Source organism: Martes martes (genome assembly GCF_963455335.1).
Source record: "Martes martes genome assembly, chromosome: 10".
Lineage (NCBI taxonomy): Eukaryota > Metazoa > Chordata > Mammalia > Carnivora > Mustelidae > Martes > Martes martes.
Window position 1 is genome coordinate 77,470,555 of NC_137898.1, and position 19,228 is coordinate 77,489,782.

Sequence of the window (19,228 nt, forward strand, 5' to 3'; positions counted from 1 at the left end):
CTACCTGGAGTTACCACACATGCCACAGGTCAAGGGTCTGTCTGCAAGACGCCCCCACTTTGGACACCGACCACAAGTCCATGCCCCACCATAAACTGGCTATAAATCACAGGTTTCCACCACCCCCTCCGCAGGTTTAATAATTTGCTAGAATGGATCAGGGAATTTAGGAAGTACTTTACTCACTATTACCCGTTCATTATAAAGGACACAGCTGGGGCACCTGGATGGCTGAGTTGGTTAAGCATCTGTCTTGGGCTTGGGTCATGATCCCAGGTTCCTGGGATCAAGCCCCGCATTGGGGTCCCTGCCCAGCGGGGAGCCTGCTTCTCCCTCTGCCCCACCCCCCATACTTGAACATGCATGTGCTCGCCCTCTCTCTGAAATAAATAAAATCTTTAATATAAAGGACACGGCTCAGGAGCAGTGACGTTGAAGAGATGAGCAGCGGGTATGTGGGACTGGTTGCGGAGACTCGTGCTCTCTCTGGGCTCCCTCGGAGCCTTGCTGTGTTCGCTAACCCAGAGCTCTCGGAGCTTCCCCAGTTCATCCAAGTAAGGGGAGGTTCTTTACTTGGGAAGAATTGATGATAGCACTGGCTGTTGGTGACTGACTCAATCTCTAGCCTCTCTCCCATCCCCAGAGGCTGAAGGTGGGGAGGGAGGTTAGGGCTGAAAGTTCCAACCCTCACATCCCACAGTTAGTTCCTCCGACAACCAGCCTTCCTCTTCCAAAAGCCACCTCATTAGCAAACAAAAAAAACAGACTTAGCACTCTGGAGATTCCAAGGGTCTTAGGAAGTTTTTGCATCAGGAACCAGGGAGTAAGACCAAATATTCTAACAGGAGAGGCCTCCAGCACTCCTATCACCCAGGAAATTACTAGGATTTTAAGGACTCTGCGTCAGAAACCAGGCAGAGGAGACCAAATAAGTATTTCTTACTGTATCAAACTTGGTGAAACAAATGATCAATATTCACATTCTAATACTACAGAGGCATTTTAAAAAATACACTATATTTATATGCATGGATATTATCTCAAAAATCATGAAAAAGCACAAGGCAGAACAGTACATAGAAGATACTTCTGTTTAATGATATGTATGTACACACACACACACGCTCACCTGTATATGCACAGAAAATCTCCAGGACGATGCTATAAACACCAGATCTGTGGTGGTCTTTGGGGAAGGACGGGATGTGTGGGTGGAAAAAAGTGTTACATTTCACTTTATATCCTTCTGAACAGTTGGGACCATTTTAGCAAGTTTGGGAATTACTTAAAAAAAAAAAGCACGATCCGAAAAATAAGTAAAATGCATGCCAAGACTGGGTCTGAGCCGCAGGTGTTTCGCACTTGAAAGCACTAGTAATTCACCTGTGCACAATTAGCAAAGTGTTTCACAAGCTCTTTCTCCCTCTGGGAGGCCGGCCAGACTTGAGTTCAAGAACTACACTTTTTGCTTTTTTTTTTCCCTCTTAAGAGGGGAGGGGTGTGGGGGGATGGGTGAGCCTGGTGGTGGGTATTAAGGAGGGCACGTATTGCATGGAGCACTGGGTGTGGTGCATAAACAATGAATCTTGGAACACTGCATCAAAAACTAACGTATTTTATGGTGACTAACGTAATACAATTAAAAAAAAAAAAACCTACGCTTTTTGCTTCACTTGCTTATTTGATCATTACTTCAGGACGAGGACACGGGGGCCCGGAGGCATCACACAGAGGCCAAGGTCTTGCCAAGTAGAAAATCAGAGCTCAGGCTGGAACCCAAGGCGCTTTTAGTGCCTCACAGCTGCCTCTAATAAAATAAAATACCGAGTTTAGAGGTGGAGATTTACCCCTCTTTTAGGTTTCCCCAAATAGCACAAGGTTCAGTGCCAGTAGAGATTTGCAAGACCCAAGTCACTGGAAGCAACAGTCCCCCTTACCTGGGGTTGCCAGAATGGGAGCTGCTAGCCACTTTTTTTTTTTTTTTAAGATTTTATTTATTTGAGAGAGAGTGTGTGTGTGCACAAGCAGGGGGAGCAGCATAAGGAAAGGAGAAGCAGGTCACCACCCAGCAGAGAGCCCCATGCAGGACTTGCTCCCAGGACCCTGAGATCATGACCTGAGCTGAAGGCAGAAGTTTAACCGACTCAGCCACCCAGGGGCCCCCAGCCACAAGTTACCGCACAGATGGAATTTGCTAGTGCACACGGAGATGTGTGTTTCTGGTTTTTTTGTTTGTTTTGTTTTAGAAAGCGAATGAGAGAGCACATGAGAAGGGGAAGGTCAGAGGGAGGAGCAGACCCTCTGCTGAGCAGGGAGCCTGATGCAGGACTCAATCCTGGGACTCCAGGATCATGACCTGAGCTGAAAGCAGTAGCTTAACCAACTGAGCCACCCAGGCGCCCTGAGATGTCCTTCAAGTGTAAAATGCACACTGGATTTCAGAGGCAGTACTTAGTATGTTACACAGAATGCAATTTTTTTTTTTACATTGACTACATTTTGAAGTAATATCTTGGGTATACTGGGCTAAAATCATATCATTAAATTACACTTGTTTCTTTCTACTTGTTAAATGGGGCTTGCATTCTATTTCTATTGGACAGCACTGGTTTAGAGGATTACTTCTCACCGCCTTGCAAAACAAAATCCTGTTCTCTTGAAGTGACTCTACCCTCTCCTCTTTTTAACAATATTAGAAGTCCCCCAGTTTTTTTTGTTTTGTTTTGTTTTGTTTTTTTAAGATTTACTATTTACTAGGGAGGAGAGAGATCACAGAGGGAAAGGAAGAGGGAGAAGCACACTCCTTGCCAACCAACATGGGGCTTGATCCCAGGACCCTGAGATCGTGACCTGAGCCCCGAAGGCAGCCACTTAACAGTCTAAGCCACCCAGACGCCCCCACCCCAATCTTTCTTCTTCAGTTTTCAAACATGTTAGCAACTCTACTGGGGTGGGGGGTATGGAATCTTTGTAAGTATCTCCAGCAGCCCCCTGGATGCCCCATCCAGCATCCTTGCCTACCAGAACATTCTCCTCAGCCTCCAGAGGAAACAGCCACTCTGACCATAGCCCTCTCTCATTTCTGTTTACTGGTCAACTGCTCCCACTGGCCTCATCAATCCTTCCCCTCCGACTCCTGCCACTCTCCCCATTCATAATCCTCACTCCCCTCCGCAGTCAGCCTGGCTTCCAGGGCCCGTGGTGTTCCAAGCACTCTGACCAGTTCCTTAGACACCATTGTCCTCTGTGTTTTCGTATCTGCCCAGACCTGGGTCAACAACACTCTACTTCCTCTCTGCTCAAACCTGAGCAGTCAACACTGTGGGAGACCATTCCACAGCCGACACTCCCACAACAAAGCCCAGTTTCCAGAACGTTCAGAATAATCACATTCAAGATGGCCCTCCCTACTGCCAATCTCACAATGGCTTTTTTCATGTATTGACTCCCTCTTCCGTGATTACTCTGACCAGTTCCCTCCAATCTCTTTAGACCTCCAAATTCCTCTTCACACTTAGCTGGGCACTGCGGCCCACCTCTCCTGCTTGAAACACACTTGTGCCTTCTGGGCCCCCAGACTCACCAGGTATCCTGGCGTCCCTCCTGGCTCCTTCTCGGTCCACACCGTGGAACCGTCTCTGTCTTTCTAAGAGGATAGCTCTGGCTTTTCCTCGGACGCTGGGAAGAGCACAGCTGCCGGTGGGAGCAGAGGGCGGCAGAGGAGGGCAGGGTGTGGGCTGGGGGAGCCCAGTGCCCTCACACTCCACGTAACCAAGAGACCTGGGTGCCGTATGGACGGCACCACACCCGGGCTCCGTCGCTCTGCACAGCTTTTTCCCTCTCTGACCCGTCAGTTCCTCATTTATAATTAGGGACCATCACCATTCAGTTGTCAATGATCCAATTATAAACAAACCCCAAACCATGTGGGTGTGAGAACTTGACAGCCAGGAACAATTCCAAAGGTCACAGAAGGACCTCCCTTCCCTGATTTCTCACCCAGACAAAGCCCGGATTCCAAGCCCGGAGAATTCAGTCCACTCTCCTTTCATTCTACAAGCACTCGGGCAGGGAAGTGAAGAGAGTAACATTTATAGGGCACCAGCTTGGGTCACTCACTCTGTGTGGAAGGCCATTGTTAATTTGGTCCTTGAGGTGCTGCAGGCACTCTTAGAGCCCCCCCAACTTACCCCCAGAGAGGGCCTTTCAGCTGGGCTCCTGGCTGCAGCAGACTGCACCAAGGTGGGCCACCGGACCTCATCTACTCATTCCACCACAGCTGAGGGTCCTGATGGAACCCAGACATCCTCAACTGAACATTAGATCACCTGGGGGAAGCTTTTTTTTAAAAAAAAGAATTTATTTATTTATTTGACAGAGATCACAAGTAGGCAGAGAGAGAGAGAGAGGAGGAAGCAGGCTCCCCACTAAGCAGAGAGCCCGCTGCGGGACTCGATCCCAGGACCCTGAGATCATGACCTGAGCCGAAGGCAGAGGCTTAACCCACTGAGCCACCCAGGCACCCTGGGGGAAGCTTTTGAGCATCCCACCCTGGGGCCGCCTGGGTGGCTCAGTAGTAGGTTAAGCATCTGTGTCTGGCTCAGGTCATGATCTCAGGGTCCTGGGATGGAGCCCTGGTTCAGGCTCCCTGCTCTGCGGGGAGCCTGCTTCTCCCTCAACCTCTGCCCGCAGCTCCCCTTCTTTGTGTGCCCTCTCTCTCTCAAATAAGTAAAGAAAATCTTAAAAAAAAAAAAATAAAAAATTCCTACCCCAGACTACTGAATTCAGAATCTTTGGGGGTGGTGTGGGAGAAGGATTCGAGGCCCTTGTGGTTCTTAAAAGTCCCCAGTGTGCAGCCAAGACTGGTAACGACTGAATGAATCCATGCTAAGGGGTCAGCAGCCAGAGTTCCCAGCCCCTCACAGGGGGCACTGGCAAAGCCTCAAGTCAAAGCAAAGAAGGGCTGCCAGGTGCGAGCGGAATGTTTGAGGCACCTGTGTCAGCCCTTGCAGTGAGCTATGAGGGGGGAAAGAATTTTTCTGGCATCCCTCAAACTTTATAATTTCTAGCAATGCTTTGGGGTTAGGGAGGAATTGCACTGCCCTCCGCGCCCTCCAGAGCTACAATGCGGTTGTACTCGACATGTGAGGGCATCAGAGTCCCTAAAGGGCTTGTGAAAACGAAGTGGCTGGGCCCCTCCCATTTCTCCTTCAGTAGGTGAGGGGTGAGGCCTCAAATTGGCATTTCTAACAAGTTTCTAGGTGACACTGCTGCTGGTCCCAGGACCACGCAGTTAGAACTTTGGCAGTTATGATTCTGCAAGCCCTTCGGGCACAGGGGACACTGAGGATGCTCCCAATATCCCCGTAGCCCAGCCCCTCCTCTCCTTCTGAACCCCGCTTACACCACTTACGCCACGCAGGGGACCCGCCTCTGCTGTCAAACTTCTCATCCTGGAGAAGGGAAGACGTGGGTCCTCTGGTCATTGCCAGAATGACAATCGGCTGGTAAAGATTGAAAGGAGGCAGGTTCTGATAAACAGAATTGAGGCTGTGTGGGTATAATGGATGCATTCACGGACTCTGGGGTCAAAATTTAGGTCTGCCAGTAACAGCCTGACCTGGGGGTAAATTCCTTAGTTTCTGTCACCCTCTGTCACTGTACTTATGAAATATATATATTGTAATGGTGCTGTGCTCACCTCCTGCAGCAGAATGAGGTCAGTGAGACAATACAGGTGGGGAGCTGAGCACAGTTTCTAACATTTGGTGATCGCTCAATAAATAGCAGCTAAAATTAATGGAGCTGCTCACTGAGGTAGTGAGCTCCCCATCCCCAGGGGTGTGTAAGCAGAAGCTGGAGTCGGACCAGGGATTGAAGTCATATATTTGAGACCGGGAGCTGGCAGGTTGGTGGAGGAGCCTGGTTCTTCCAGCCCCAAATCACATAGCAGGTATAGACTGGAATGGGCATTTGTAAATCTGTGATTTCCTTGTGGAAGTGTGCTAAGAGGCTGGATGACCTGAAACTCCTCCTGATGGAGTTCCTCCTGGAATCTTCCTACCGGAAGCAAGAGCCGCCCTTGCTGGGATGCTGAACTCTTCTGAATGGCCACGGGCTGTATGACTCATGGTCGGGCCTGGACCAGTGCCCAGCCTGGGGAACTGGAAAGTGGGGTTCTCAGGCACCTCTGCAGGTAATGTGTGTGGCACAGAGGACTAAGGAAGAGACAAGATGTGGTGACATCCCAACAGTTCTTTGGGAATTTCTAGGATGACTAAACGCCTCTGGCAGAGGGGTACATAGCGATCACAGGATTCAGGCACACTCCTGACGGGGTACCGCGGTTAGGGTATAAACCTGCTCCTTCAGAGAGACTAAAGGGCCAATTCCTCCTCATCCTGAAGATTTTAGTTTAAACATCACTTCTTCCAGGAAGCCTTCCCTAATCTCTCAACACCAGGTTAGGTTCCCAGCCTTGTGTTCCCATAACATCTGTTCCTAGCAACACTTACCCCAGTCCCTTGTAATTCCTTTTGATGAATGGCTTATCCTAGATCAGCTGTGAGCTCTGAACCCAGGGTGGGTCTGTCTTGTTCGCTGGTGGCTGTTGAATCCCAGGGGCCCAGGTCAGTGCCTGGCCCTGTGGGCTTTTCGTAAGCACCTAATGGAATGAATATCTCTAGGCAAGTTCTTCAACCGCCCTGAGCCTCAGTTTTTTTTACCTGTAAAATGGGCCCGAATTGCACCTGTTTGCAGGATGACGCGGGTGAACAGAAAGCCGCTGTTGCAGTACTTGCCGCAAAGCATGAGCTCAATACACAGCCACACACAGTGTTGCCTTGTGACTGTGATTAACAATCAGAAAAATTCAGGACAGACTGGCTTTTCTGCTCTTCAGTCGGCTGGAGGCTATTCTAAGTGATCTTCCTAGACCACACACCTGGCCATGTCTCTCCTGGCTCTGCTCTCAACTCGCTTTTCCATCCCCATCTTAAGACTCTGCACCACCCAATTCCAGTTCACCAGACGATGGCCCACTCTGGGCTCTGTCTCCTTTCTCAGTGGGGAGACCGCGCCTGCCTGTCTCAGGTGTGTGCTCCCTTTAGGGCCCTCCTCCACCAGGACACCCCCCGCCCCACCCCCGGCTCCTGGGGCACAGTTCCCAGCCTGCTGTGCATTCACATTAGAGGAATGACGCCCATCTCCCCGCTGGAAGGAGCAGGTGAGCACTCGGCTGGCACTTAGGTCTGGATCACCAGCATTCCGCAGGGTGTGATAGGATGGGTAGATAGCTCATTCAGGCTGGGGCTGTCACAGTCCCCTTGACCTGGAGGAGTAAGCTCTGGTTCCACAACCCCTGAAATCCCAGGCGTGGTAGGTGTGGTTGATGGCAACAGGAAAGAGCGGGTCTGCTGTTCTGTTTCTGGGCATTCGCTCCCAAAGGGAATGGGATCCATTCCCCCGGGGAGCCTGGGGAAGGGATCTGATGCAGGTGCAGAAGGGAAATCATCAGGGGAGCCTCACGTAGGTCCCCTAGTCACTGCTCGGTGCCAAGGGACCCACACCTCCCTCCTGAGTCTCTGGCACCAGGGTAAGGGCCTATCAGAGGAACTGCTCCAGCACCTTCCACCTAAGATCCAAAGTCTTCCCAAGCTCCATTCTTTTACCTGCTACGGAACTTATAAGATGAAATAAGAAGAAATTTAATTAAGTTTAAACAAGTTTAACTAAAGAACAGTCCCCCTGCTACTGGCACAAAGGGGGAAGAGACGGAAAAGGTGTGTCTGTGTTTGTGATTTCCCGTTGCTCAGAACTTTCTCCTTCCTTGGCAACCTCCTACTCGGCCTCCCAGGCTTACTGTTCAACTTCTAGAACTCTTCCCAACTCCAACCAGTGGAAGTAAATCCCTTTCTCTGTGCCCCCAGGGCCTCTAACATCAAATCATCAGGCTGGAATCTGACTTTGCCCCTGGGCCATGTCATCCCCTACAGCCGAATATGCTTGGCTCTGGGCACAGGGCATCTCACACAGTAGGTACTCCGGAGCTGTTTTTTTTTTTTTTTTCTTAAAGATTTTATTTATTCATTTGACAGAGAGGGAACACAAACAAAGGGACTGGGAGAGAGAGAAGCAGGCTTCCCACCGAGCAAGGAACCTGATGCGGGGCTCGATCCCAGGACCCTGGGATCATGACCAGAGCCAATGGCAGACGCTTAACTGACTGAACCATCCAGGTGCCCTTCAGGAACTGTTTACTGAGCAAACATAACTCCCCAGCAAAGCAGCCTTGTCTCCTACCCTAAGCCGAGTGGGAAAGTATCTATAGGTTTGTCAGGATAAAACCATGAATAAGACATAAGTGACAGCTGGCTGGGTGGTGCAGTCCATTAACTGACAGACTCTGAATGTCAGCTCAGGTCATGATCTCAGGGTCATGAGATCAAGTCCCGCATCAGGCTCCATGCTCAGTGCAGAGTCGGCTCGAGATTCTCACTCCTCCACCCTTTCCCCCTCCTACTCATGCTCTCTCTCTCTAAAAAGTAAATCAATAAATCTTGAAAGAAAAACAGATGTCAGTGAGACTCAGTTCCACAATGGTGGGCCTCCTGAGAACAGAAGGTGGAAGAAACATGCACACTTCGTGACAGGATGTTTCCCTAGGACAAGACTAAGGGAAGGGACCCAGAAATAGCCTAGTCCAGGAGCACAGCCTGGCCACACATTAGAATCACCCAAGGAACTTAAAATCAAAACAAAGCAGTATGGGGTCCTGCCCTTGGAGACACCCACTTCACTCTCTAGAGTTGGTTGTGAGCGTCCTTACTTCTCACAAGCTCCCCAGATGCTTCTAATATGCAGCCTTGGTGGAGAAGCACCAAGCCAGCCCACCCTTCTTGCCATGTGCACTCGGAGGAGGAAGGTGACTTGTCTGCGTCCAGGGTTTACAGCCAGCACTGGGACTAGGACCCGTCACCCAGACTCTTCCTCTTCTGCCGACCTAGGGATTCCCGGGGAAGTCTCCTGTGGGGTCAGCATGGCACAGGCCTGAGCTCCCCCAGGGTGCACCTCAGCACAGGGAAAGGCCAACGTGCTTCCTGCACCACATGTGAAGGAGGAACGTCCTGTGCTCCCCTTACGGTCCACTGTGTCATTCCCCTATGCCCACAGGGCTGACTGGTGCCTCCCCTGCCCAGCAAACCAGTGACAGGAGAAAATTATTTTCCAACTCTGAACTTGCCAGTCTAGCCTCTCTCCTACCTTCATTTCTTCTTGATAAGTAAATACATTCCTGCCACAAGCCTATTTTCAAGGGAAAACGCTGGTGCGGACAGACCAGGGTTCTGAATGCACTGGACCAGGGAGGCTTAGTATCGGCAGGATTGTGGAGCGGGGTTTCTGCCAAGATTCTGGGAGATGCTTGCTAAGGCAGAAGCCCACTTCCTCTTCTGTTTTTTGTTGTTGTAGTTGTAGTTTTGTTTTTTTAGCATGTCTAGACCCCGTCAGGCCCCAGAAGGAACAGTATACCTATTTTTTGAGTGCCTGCTGTATACCTAGAGTTCTCTTCTCCATCTTGCCCTATTGTATACACGTACTCCTATTTCAAGACTCAGCGTCACCCCTTCAAGAAGTCCTTCCTACTCCCCAGATAAGCTGCCTCTGGTTGTGGACAGAAGCAACACACATCCTCTCAGGAAGGGCCCGACTTCAGTCCAGGCCAACAGAGATTATAGCAAAGCTATTGATTAGATACTGATGCATCCTGACTTTAGACAATTTAAAATATATTTTAAAAAAAAGTCTTGCAGCGGGGACGCCTGAATGGCTCTGTCAGTTAAGCATCTGCCTTTGGCTCAGGTCATGATCTTCAGGATCCCTGCTCAGCAGAGTCTGCCTCTCTCTCTGCCTGCTGCTCCCCCTGCTTGTGCTTTCTCACTCTCTCTCTGTCAACTAAACAAATAAAATCTTAAAAAATAAATAAATAAAAAAGAAAGTCCTACAGCAGACGGGGCAATGAAAAGCAACCAAGCTAAACAGCAAAAAAGAAAAAAAAAATGAGAATAGGTTTAGGGAACTCTGTGAAATCATCAAGTGTAATAACATTTGCATTATAGGGATCCCAGAAGGAGAAGAGAGGGACAAGAGGGCAGAAGACTTATTTGAAGAAATAAGCTAATCTGGGGAAGGACACAGACATCCTGATCCAAGAAGCAAAGAGAGCCCCTAATAAGACTAACTCCCAGAGGTTCACACTGAGACACATAATAATTAAAATGACCCAAAGTAGGGGTGCCTAGATGGTTCAGTCAGTTGAGCATCCAACTCTTGGTTTTGGCTCAGGTCATGGTCCCAGGGTTGTGGGACCAAGTCCTGTGTAGGGCTCTGCACTCTGTGGAGTCTGCTTAGGATTCTTTCCCTCCTCCTCTCCTTCTGTCCCTCCCCCCATTCACACACACACACACTCTCTCTCTTTCTGAAATAAATAAATAAAATCTTAAAATGACAAAAGTAATTGAACTTTTCATTTTAAAAGCAGCAAGAAACACCAGAATGTTTATAGCAGCAATGTCCACAATAGCCAAACTATGGAAAGAACCTAGATGTCCATCAACAGATGAATGGATAAAGAAGATGTGGTATATACATAAATGGAATACTATGCAGCCATCAAAAGAAATGAAATCTTGCCATTTGCAATGATGTGGATGGAACTAGAGGGTATTATACTTAGCAAAATAAGTCAATCAGAGAAAGACAACTATCATGTGATCTCCCTGATATGAGGAAGTGGAGATGCAACATGGGGGGGTTGGGAGGGTAGGGAAAGAATAAATGAAACAAGATGGGATCAGGAGGGAGACAAACCATAAGAGACTCTTAATCTCACAAAACAAACTGAGGGTGGCCGGGGGTAGGGGGGTAGGGAGAGGGTGGTGGGGTTATGGACATTGGGGAGGGTATGTGCTATGGTGAGTGCTGTGAAGTGTGTCAACCTGGTGATTCACAGACTTTACCCCTGGGTCTAATAATACATTATATGTTTACAAAAAATTTTTAAAAATTATAAAAAAAATAAAATAAAATAAGGGGGAATAGAAGTAAAAAAAAAAAAAGCAGCAAGAAAAAAGAAAACAGTTACATACAAGGGTAACTCCATATAGCTATCAGCTGATTTCTCAGCAGAAATTTTGCAGGCCAGAGAGAGTAGCACGATATGCCACTTACATATACATAAGGGAAAAACTTACAACCAAAAATACCCTACGTGGCAAGGTAATCATTCAGAATAGAAGGAGAGAGTTACCTAGACAAAGAAAAGTTAAAGGAGTTCATCACCACTAAACCAGTCTTACAAGAAATATTAAAGGGAATTCTTTGAGTGGAAAGAAAAGGCCATCACTAGAAGTAAAAAAATTGTGAAAGGGAAAAAATTTCATAAGTAAAAGCAAACATATGGCAAAGTAGTAGATTAATCAGTTACAAAGTCATACAAAAGGTTTTCCTCCACCATGCTGGCTCACACAATCTCTCTCTAAAAAACAAAACAAAACAAAAAACAAAACCAAAAACCATTCAAATGGGAGGGAGGAAAAAAAAGCCAGGGTAGCAATACTTCTATCAGACATTAATGGGCTTTAAAATGAAGACTGTAGCAAGAGATAAAAGGACACTACATAATGATAAAGCTATCAATCCAACAAGAAGTTAGAACAATTGTAAATATGAATGCACCCAACATAGAACATAGAGTTCCCAAATACATAAAGCAACTATTAAGAGACACAAAGGAAGACATTAACATAATACAGGGATAGTAGGGGACTTTAACACACCACATACATCAATGGACAGATCATCCAGACAAAAAGTCAACTAGGAAATAGTGGCTTCGAACAACACATTAGACCGGATAGACTAACGAATATGTACGGAACATTCCATCCCCAAAACAAGACTGCATATTCTTTCAAGGGCACATGGAACATCCTCCAGGGCAGATCACATAGTATGCCACAAAACAAGTCTCAATAAATTTGAGAAGACTGAAATTATATCAAGCATCTTTTCCACCACAACCATATGAAACTAGGAATCAATTACAAGAAAAACAGATCTGAATAGCCACTTATCCAAAGAAGACATCCAGATGGCCAACAGACACATGGAAAGATGCTCAACATCACTAATCATTAGGAAAATGCAAATCAAAACCACATGAGATATCACTTTGCACAAGTCAGAATGACTAACTAGTATTAGAAAGACAAGAAATAACAAGTGTTGGTGAGAATGTGGAGAAAAGGGAACCCACTGTGGAAAACAATATGACGGTTCCTCAAAAAAATTAAAAATAGAAATACCACATGACCCAGTAGTTCCACTGCTTGATATTTACCCAAAGAAAACAAAAACACTAATTTGAAAAGATATATGTACCCTTATGTTTACTGCAGCATTGTTTACAACAGCAAAGATATGGAAGCAACCCAAGTAGCTCAATCTCATGACCCTGAGATTATGACTTGAGCAGAAATCAAGGGTTGGACGTTTATTCAAAAGAGCCCCCCAGGAGTTCCCAGTCAATCATTTTTTAATAATGTTGTTGGTGACAGATGATGACTACACTTACTGTGATTAGCACTGACTAATGTATAGAATTATCACATCAATATGGCATACACCTTAAGGTACTATAACATTGTATGCCAATTATATTCAGACAAATACATAAATGTTAAAGGAAAAAGTATTACAGGGACTGAAATATAGAGGCGTCCTCAGGTCCTGGTGATAATGGAGAAAGGGGGTGTCTCCTGACTGCGGCCTCCTCCCAGACCAGCATGGAGTTCCTCAGATCTCCTGTGGAGATCAGAAATGGAGAAATCTGGGTGACTTTCTGGTTGAAAGTCCTTACCCCTCCCTCAATTCTTCATTTACTCCTCCAAGCATTTTTCTGAGCACTATCCCTGTGGAAAGGAAGTGTTTGGCCTGGGGCTACCCTGTCAGCCTGGAGGTGGTCCCAGCCTTCCCTGTTCTGATGCTCCTCTCGCTAGCACTGAACCTGCCACTCTGCGGGAGAGGGCTGCTTTCACCTGCGTGAGGGCTAAACGCGGAAAATTTCAATGTCCATCCAGACAGGGCTGGCGAAGCACAAACTAGAATATTTCTATGATGACGTAGGGGTAGCAGTCAAGAGGAAAGAGCAAGATCTCTGCTTGTCAATGCAGATAAAGCTGAAAAGAAAATGTGTAAACACTAGGTTTCTGAACACCAAGGACAGCATCCGGCATTCGGCACTCCTTTGCCCGCCTGAGGGCATGGCTGTGAACTAGTTTCCCCACAGTGGCCTGCCTCCTACAGGCACACGGTGCCATGAGTGAGAGCTCAGCAAACGGCTGGTCCCCGAGGGTCGCAGCATCTGTAGATGTTGGGTAAGAATGGCGGCTGGAAGAGGTTTGGAGGGTTGAGAAACGATGGAAAGGCCACTGCAACGCCAAACACACCCATGGACCTGAACGACTAACAAGGTTATTTCTAGCTCAACAGGCAGCCAGAGGTCCGTGTCCTATCCCAGTCCTTCTAGGTTTCTGAAATCAGCGAGTCTCCCAAGCTGGGCTCTAGTCAGAGCAGGGTAAGGATCCAGTGCTAGATTGCCCCGGTTTGGACTTTGTGCAAGCAACAACCTCTGCGTGCCTCAGTTTCCTCACTTGTGAAACAGAGATCGTGTAGCACTTAGAGGGTTCCCTTGTGGATTCAAGGATAAAAATCTGTCGAGTCCCAGGGATGGTGAACGCACACGTGCTTAGTCAGTGCCAGCTCTTACTGTCGGTGCTCCCACCTACCGGGCCCTGCAGTCCTTACCCTGAATCTCAGCGGACTCATTTGTAACACGGGAATGACAATGATGTTAATGATTAGATGAGAAAGAAAGCTGTGTTAGGATCTGTGGTTTGTGTCGGCAGGAGTTTGTGCCGCTGTGAGTTACATTAAGGTTCATCAAACCAGGGAGATTCTAGGGCTGAGCCACCCAACGCCCGCCACTCGGTGCGCAGTAGCGAGGACCACCTCCGGCCTGAGTTCAGGCCCCAACACCCAACCCAAACCCCCCAGAACCCCTTCCTTCAAGAGGGTCGGCTGTGGGGTCCTCTGCGTAAGGGGAGAGGCCTACAGAATGTCCTGGGCACTGGGGAAACCCGCGAGAGGGCGAGGGATCCCCACCGTAGGGGACGGGGCCCCGCGTGCCCTTGGGGTCGGGGACACCTCAGTTGCAAGTCTGGTTATTCCAGGAAAAAGAAAATACTGCAGAGGAGGCGGCCACGGGGCCGGGAGCCGGTTATCTCCCTGTCGGCTTCCGGCTCTGATAACGCCCTGCCGGGCGGGGCCGGACCGGGCACCCCGAAGTGGCCCTGGGTGCCGGGCCGGGAGAGCCTCCACTTGGCCGGGTCCCTCCGCCTGCGGTCGGTGCCCTAGGGGACGAGCCCAGACCCGGGGGAAGCAGCACGTCCCCTGACACCCGGGGCCACCGAGGTGGGCTAGGGCCTGTGGCCGGGAGGGGCCGCGACCCGCGGGACCAGCCGGCAGCTCCGCACCGCCCTCTCACCCCCGCCACGCTGCGCGCCGAGCCTCCGGGTCGCCTCCTGCCGGCCCCCCCGGCTCCGCTGTCCCCCGCGCCGCCCCGCGGGCCTCCGCTGCGCCCCCAGCCTCCCCGCCGCCACCCCCTCCCCGAGCTCCGCCGCGGCTCCCCGCGCCACCCCGCCGTCCCCCGCTGCGCCCGGAGCCGCCCGCCGCCCTGAGCCCCGCGGCTGCTCCACTGCCCCCGCCCGTCCGCACCGTCCCCCTCCCGGAGCCCCGCCGAGCTCCGCGGCTCCCCGCGGCACCCCGCGGGGGGCCCCCCGAGCCCCACAGCCACTTCTCCGCCCCCAGCGCCACCCCCGCCGGCCCCCGCCGGCCCCCGCTGCGCCCCGAGCCTCCCTGCCGCCCCGCGCTTACTTTGCAGACACTGGGCTGCGGCCAGGAAGAGGGCCAGGAGCCCCAGGGATACGCCGCGGTTCTTCCTACTCCCGCTCGCCAGAGGCCTCATGAGCAATCCCTGGGCCGCTCGGGACGGGCATGGGCGTCCAGCGGCGCGGCGCGGCCGGGCTGTGCGCTGTCACCGCCGCCGTGCTGCTCCCGCCCGCCGCCTCTGTCCTCCTCCCCTGAGTCCGCAGGTCCTCCAGGGCCAAATGCAGATGAGCTGGTTGTATTGTGGCTGAGCCAGTGGGAAGAAGTGGGAAGGAAAGAGGAGAGACAGAGAATGGGAAGCGGTGAGAATGCACACACTCAGAAGTAAACAATGGCCAATAATGAGCCAGTCTCCTTTCCGTTCACACCCAGTTCGCTGGTATTGATTCCAGATTCGGCAGGATGCTGGACGCTGGATGCTGGGTGCTGGATGCTGGATGGCGGGAGGGAGGGAAAGTACCAGCTGTTGTCTGAGGACCAAGAGAGACCATCATTATAATGGCTTCATGGGCAAGGAGACTTTTAGGAAAATGAAGGGATAGCCTGGGGTGGAGGGGTGGGAACAGGGGACAACAAGGGAGCCTCAGGCTATGATACTAGTGACATCCATCCACCACCCATCATCTACCCACCCACCCATCCACCCATCTATCAACCATTCACCCATTCATTCATCAACCAACCTTTCCTCCATCCCTCCATCCCTCCATCTGTCCAAGTGTTCGCTGACAGCCTGCCTGCTTGTTTGCACAGGGCCTGGCACATGATAGATACTCAGAGAGTACTGGGGGAATGTTTGAGCCAGAGAGTGTTTGGTTCAGGAATGTGCACCTGGGGCCCTCGGAGTCCATGCCCGGATTGCTAAAATCAGAGGTTACAGACCTGGGACTCCTGGAGGACCATCTTGCCTGTCTCGTGAAGAGGCCCTGAATTAGGAAAGACGCCAAGATGACACAGCTTGAGCCAGCTGGGAGCGGCCAAGAGAGATTGAGCCCTAATGACATGATTTGAGCTCTGGATTCTGTACACTTGCCTTTACCTCTTATGAGCAAGTAAATACCCTCTTTGGGAGAATTTAAGCTAGATTTCTATGATGTAGAATTGAGAAAGTCCAGGCGAATGAAAGTAATCTTCTTGACACTTTTCTGTTTTCTTTATTCCATGTGTGCGGATTTAGGAATCATTCATCCAACTTGGATCAAATCTGCCTTCATACCAAGCAATGTGCTAGGCTCTGCAGCTCTAAAGATGACTAACACAGGGCTCCTAGTCCTGAGAAATTCACTAGTGGAGACCGACTGGTCCCAATCGGGAAAGGTGTCCAGGCATGAGGACTCTTCCTGTTGAGGTCAAGGTGAGAGGAAATGGACTGTTCTGCTCACTGGAGTACACCTGACACCTGGCACATGGCAGGTGCATAGTAACTATTTGTTAAACGAGAAAAACTGGTCTGAGAAAGTTAAGAGAAAAGAAGAATTTCATGAGATTGAGTGCTGATAAAGGCTAGATTGACCCAGTGATGCTGAGTCTGGCCATGGAGATGTGACATCAACCTCTGGAGCTCTGAGGGGACTGGCCTGGGCCAGAGATAGGCAATCCTGTCCACACACTGGGAGTAAAGCACCAGGACCAAGGTGTCCCTCCAGTTCAATGGAATCAGATGCTTTGGGGGTGGGGCCCGGCATTAGTGTATTTCAAAAGCTCTCTAAGGGATTCTGATAGCCAGCCAGGGCGGAAAACCACTGCTCTGCATTAGTTAGAAGCTTCTTCTGGTCGTGTTCGGTGACACTTAAATCTTAGATTGTCGGATCCTTTCTTTAGAGTAGGATTGCCTAGAAGAGGGAGATAGCACGAGTCCATCTAAGCCTTGATTACATTGACCATTTCCTTTCTTCCTCTCTTTCTTTCAACAGATACCTATTTTTTGGTTTGTTTTAAAAATTTTATTTATTTACTTACAGATTTTATTTATTTATTTATAGCACAAACGAGGTGGAGGAGAGAGAAGTAGGCTCCTTGCTGAGCAGGGAGCCCCACATGGAGCTCGATCCCAGGACGTGGGATCATGACCTGAACTGAAGGCAGATGCTTAACCGCTTAACCAGCTGAGCCCCTCAGGCACCCTCACAAATATCAGGTAAGTGACTGCTTGATCCCAGGCATGGCTTCAGTCTGGTTGAGGCAGAGAGGGAGGAGCGGAGAGGAAGACTAGAAAAGTTGATTGGGACTAAGACTTGAAGGGGTCCGTATATTCAATACTGAGAGAGCTTGTTTTTGGCGGAAGGATATAATTCACCCCTAACCTGATATATTGGCTCCTTCTCTGCCACAGTATATGCCACTGGCACTTTTCGGTATTTGGTGACTCTTTTCACCAACCAACCACTCTGGGAAAGAAAAAAAAAAAAATCAACAGCCACCAGTGCTTATTTTCTCAAAAACTTTGGAGCCATTTTTTACTTCCAAGAGAAATAAATGATGTGTGTTTATATCGTCCAAGCTTTATGACAGCCGTAGGTCCCCATAGAGATCTCATTTTTGAGATTTTTAAACTTTAAATATGCTGTGATTTTAAATATGCTATTCCATTGTTCCTGTAAGGACATATGAATTTGTCAAACCATATATTCTGGTGTTTTGTTCTGGAAAACTGATCATTGCTTTCAGATGATCTGTTAACTTCTTGCTTCTTGCTTCTTTCTTGAAAATAAGCTTCTTATTGGGGCAGCTGGGTGGCTCAGTCAGTTAAGCATCTGATTCCTTTTGGTCTCGGCTTAGGTCATAATCTGGGGGTCATGAGATCGAGTCCTGGGTTGGACTCCACTCACACTGTGGAGTCTGCTTGGGATCCTCCCTCCCTCTCCCTCTGAGTCTCTCTCTCTCTCAAATAAATAAATAAATCCTTTTAAAAAAGAAAGAAAATATGTTTATTGTGTATTGCGCATGGACGTTGTTATGGTGCGAGATGGGTGGCTGAGATGGAAGGGGATGGAATGTCACTGTACGGAAGACCTATAGAAACTGTGTTAAAGTTGGTTCCTTGGAGCTGCGTTTTTATGGTGCCTTATAGTGTACTAAGTAAGGCTCTTACACCGAACTGGTTTGGTCCACACTGCCTGCTCCATGCAGCCTGAGTGTGCAGCCTCTATGATCAGAAGTTGTGGTGACTGACGCAGGCAAGCCTTATCCCCTATTAGCCAGTAGTCCCGTTAAGGGTGAGCGGATTCTCTTTTGTCCTGATGGCAGGAGAATAGAGGCTGGGGACACAGTGGGAACTGTGGGTCTAGAGTCAGACAGACCCAGGAAAAGCCCAGTTCTTCTACTCTAAGCTGTGTGACCTTAGGCAAGCGATTTAACATTTTTTTTAAGGTTTTAAAATATTTATTCTGTTATGCCCCAATAACGGGTCCGTGATTAAAGGAGCGAGACTGATACAAAGCGAAGGTCAAGCAAAGCTTTATTTCGCGACAAGCATCAAGAATCTAACCGAACGTTCGGGGCCGTACCTCTTACAAGAGAGGGCGACCCTTCTCTGTTTCACAGTCTAGCTTTTAAGGGTAAAGGCCATGCGGTTGGGCCTGGCCACGCACAGGTGACCAATGAGATTGTAACACACACAGGAAACTCCAGTGATGCTAGGTGACCAATTGAATTATAATTTACCCTAGTAGACATTTGAATCAGCCTATTACACCTTGATTAGGATTGGCGCCAAAAGGGTACCCAAAGGGCGGGGGCCCATGCTCCTTGGTAGCTAGGGAGACAGTATGCAACCCCCTACTGATCGGATGTCTCCACCTGGCCTGACCCACCTTTGTATCTGGGCATTGTTACCTGGAGCTGGTTTCCGGGACCGCCTTTAAGTGAATCCCCTGGGGGAAGGGGAGCAGGACAGTTCAAGGGCTAAACAACAAGGTTTTGTTTAACCTCAATGAAAGCCTCTTGACAAAATATAAACATAAAATAGGTCCTTACAATTCATTTGAGAGAGAGGACGCACGTGTGCCGGAGCAGGAGCTCAATGTGGGGCTCGATGCGGCTGGATCACTGGACCCTGGGATCCTGACCTGAGAAGAAGGCAGACGATTAACCGACTGACCCACCCAGGTGCCCCATAATTTAACATGTCTTCAGAGCAGTCTCCCTAGCTGTAAAATGGGATTCCGCTATTACTACTTACTGGTGCTGCTGTGAAGGTCAGTAAGACACAGGTGGGAAGGGGGAT

General features: G+C 49.3%; 1 protein-coding gene across 1 annotated transcript in view; it reads right to left on the bottom strand.

The window, feature by feature from the left end:
* VSTM5 (V-set and transmembrane domain containing 5) overlaps positions 1-15,082 on the bottom strand; it is a gene marked incomplete at both ends in the record, with an annotated part of 29,509 nt that extends 14,427 nt beyond the window's left edge. The window contains 1 exon segment of the mRNA XM_080816832.1: positions 14,992-15,082. Coding sequence (XP_080672958.1) covers positions 14,992-15,082 — 91 coding nt within the window.
* Positions 15,083-19,228: the final 4,146 nt, after the last annotated feature.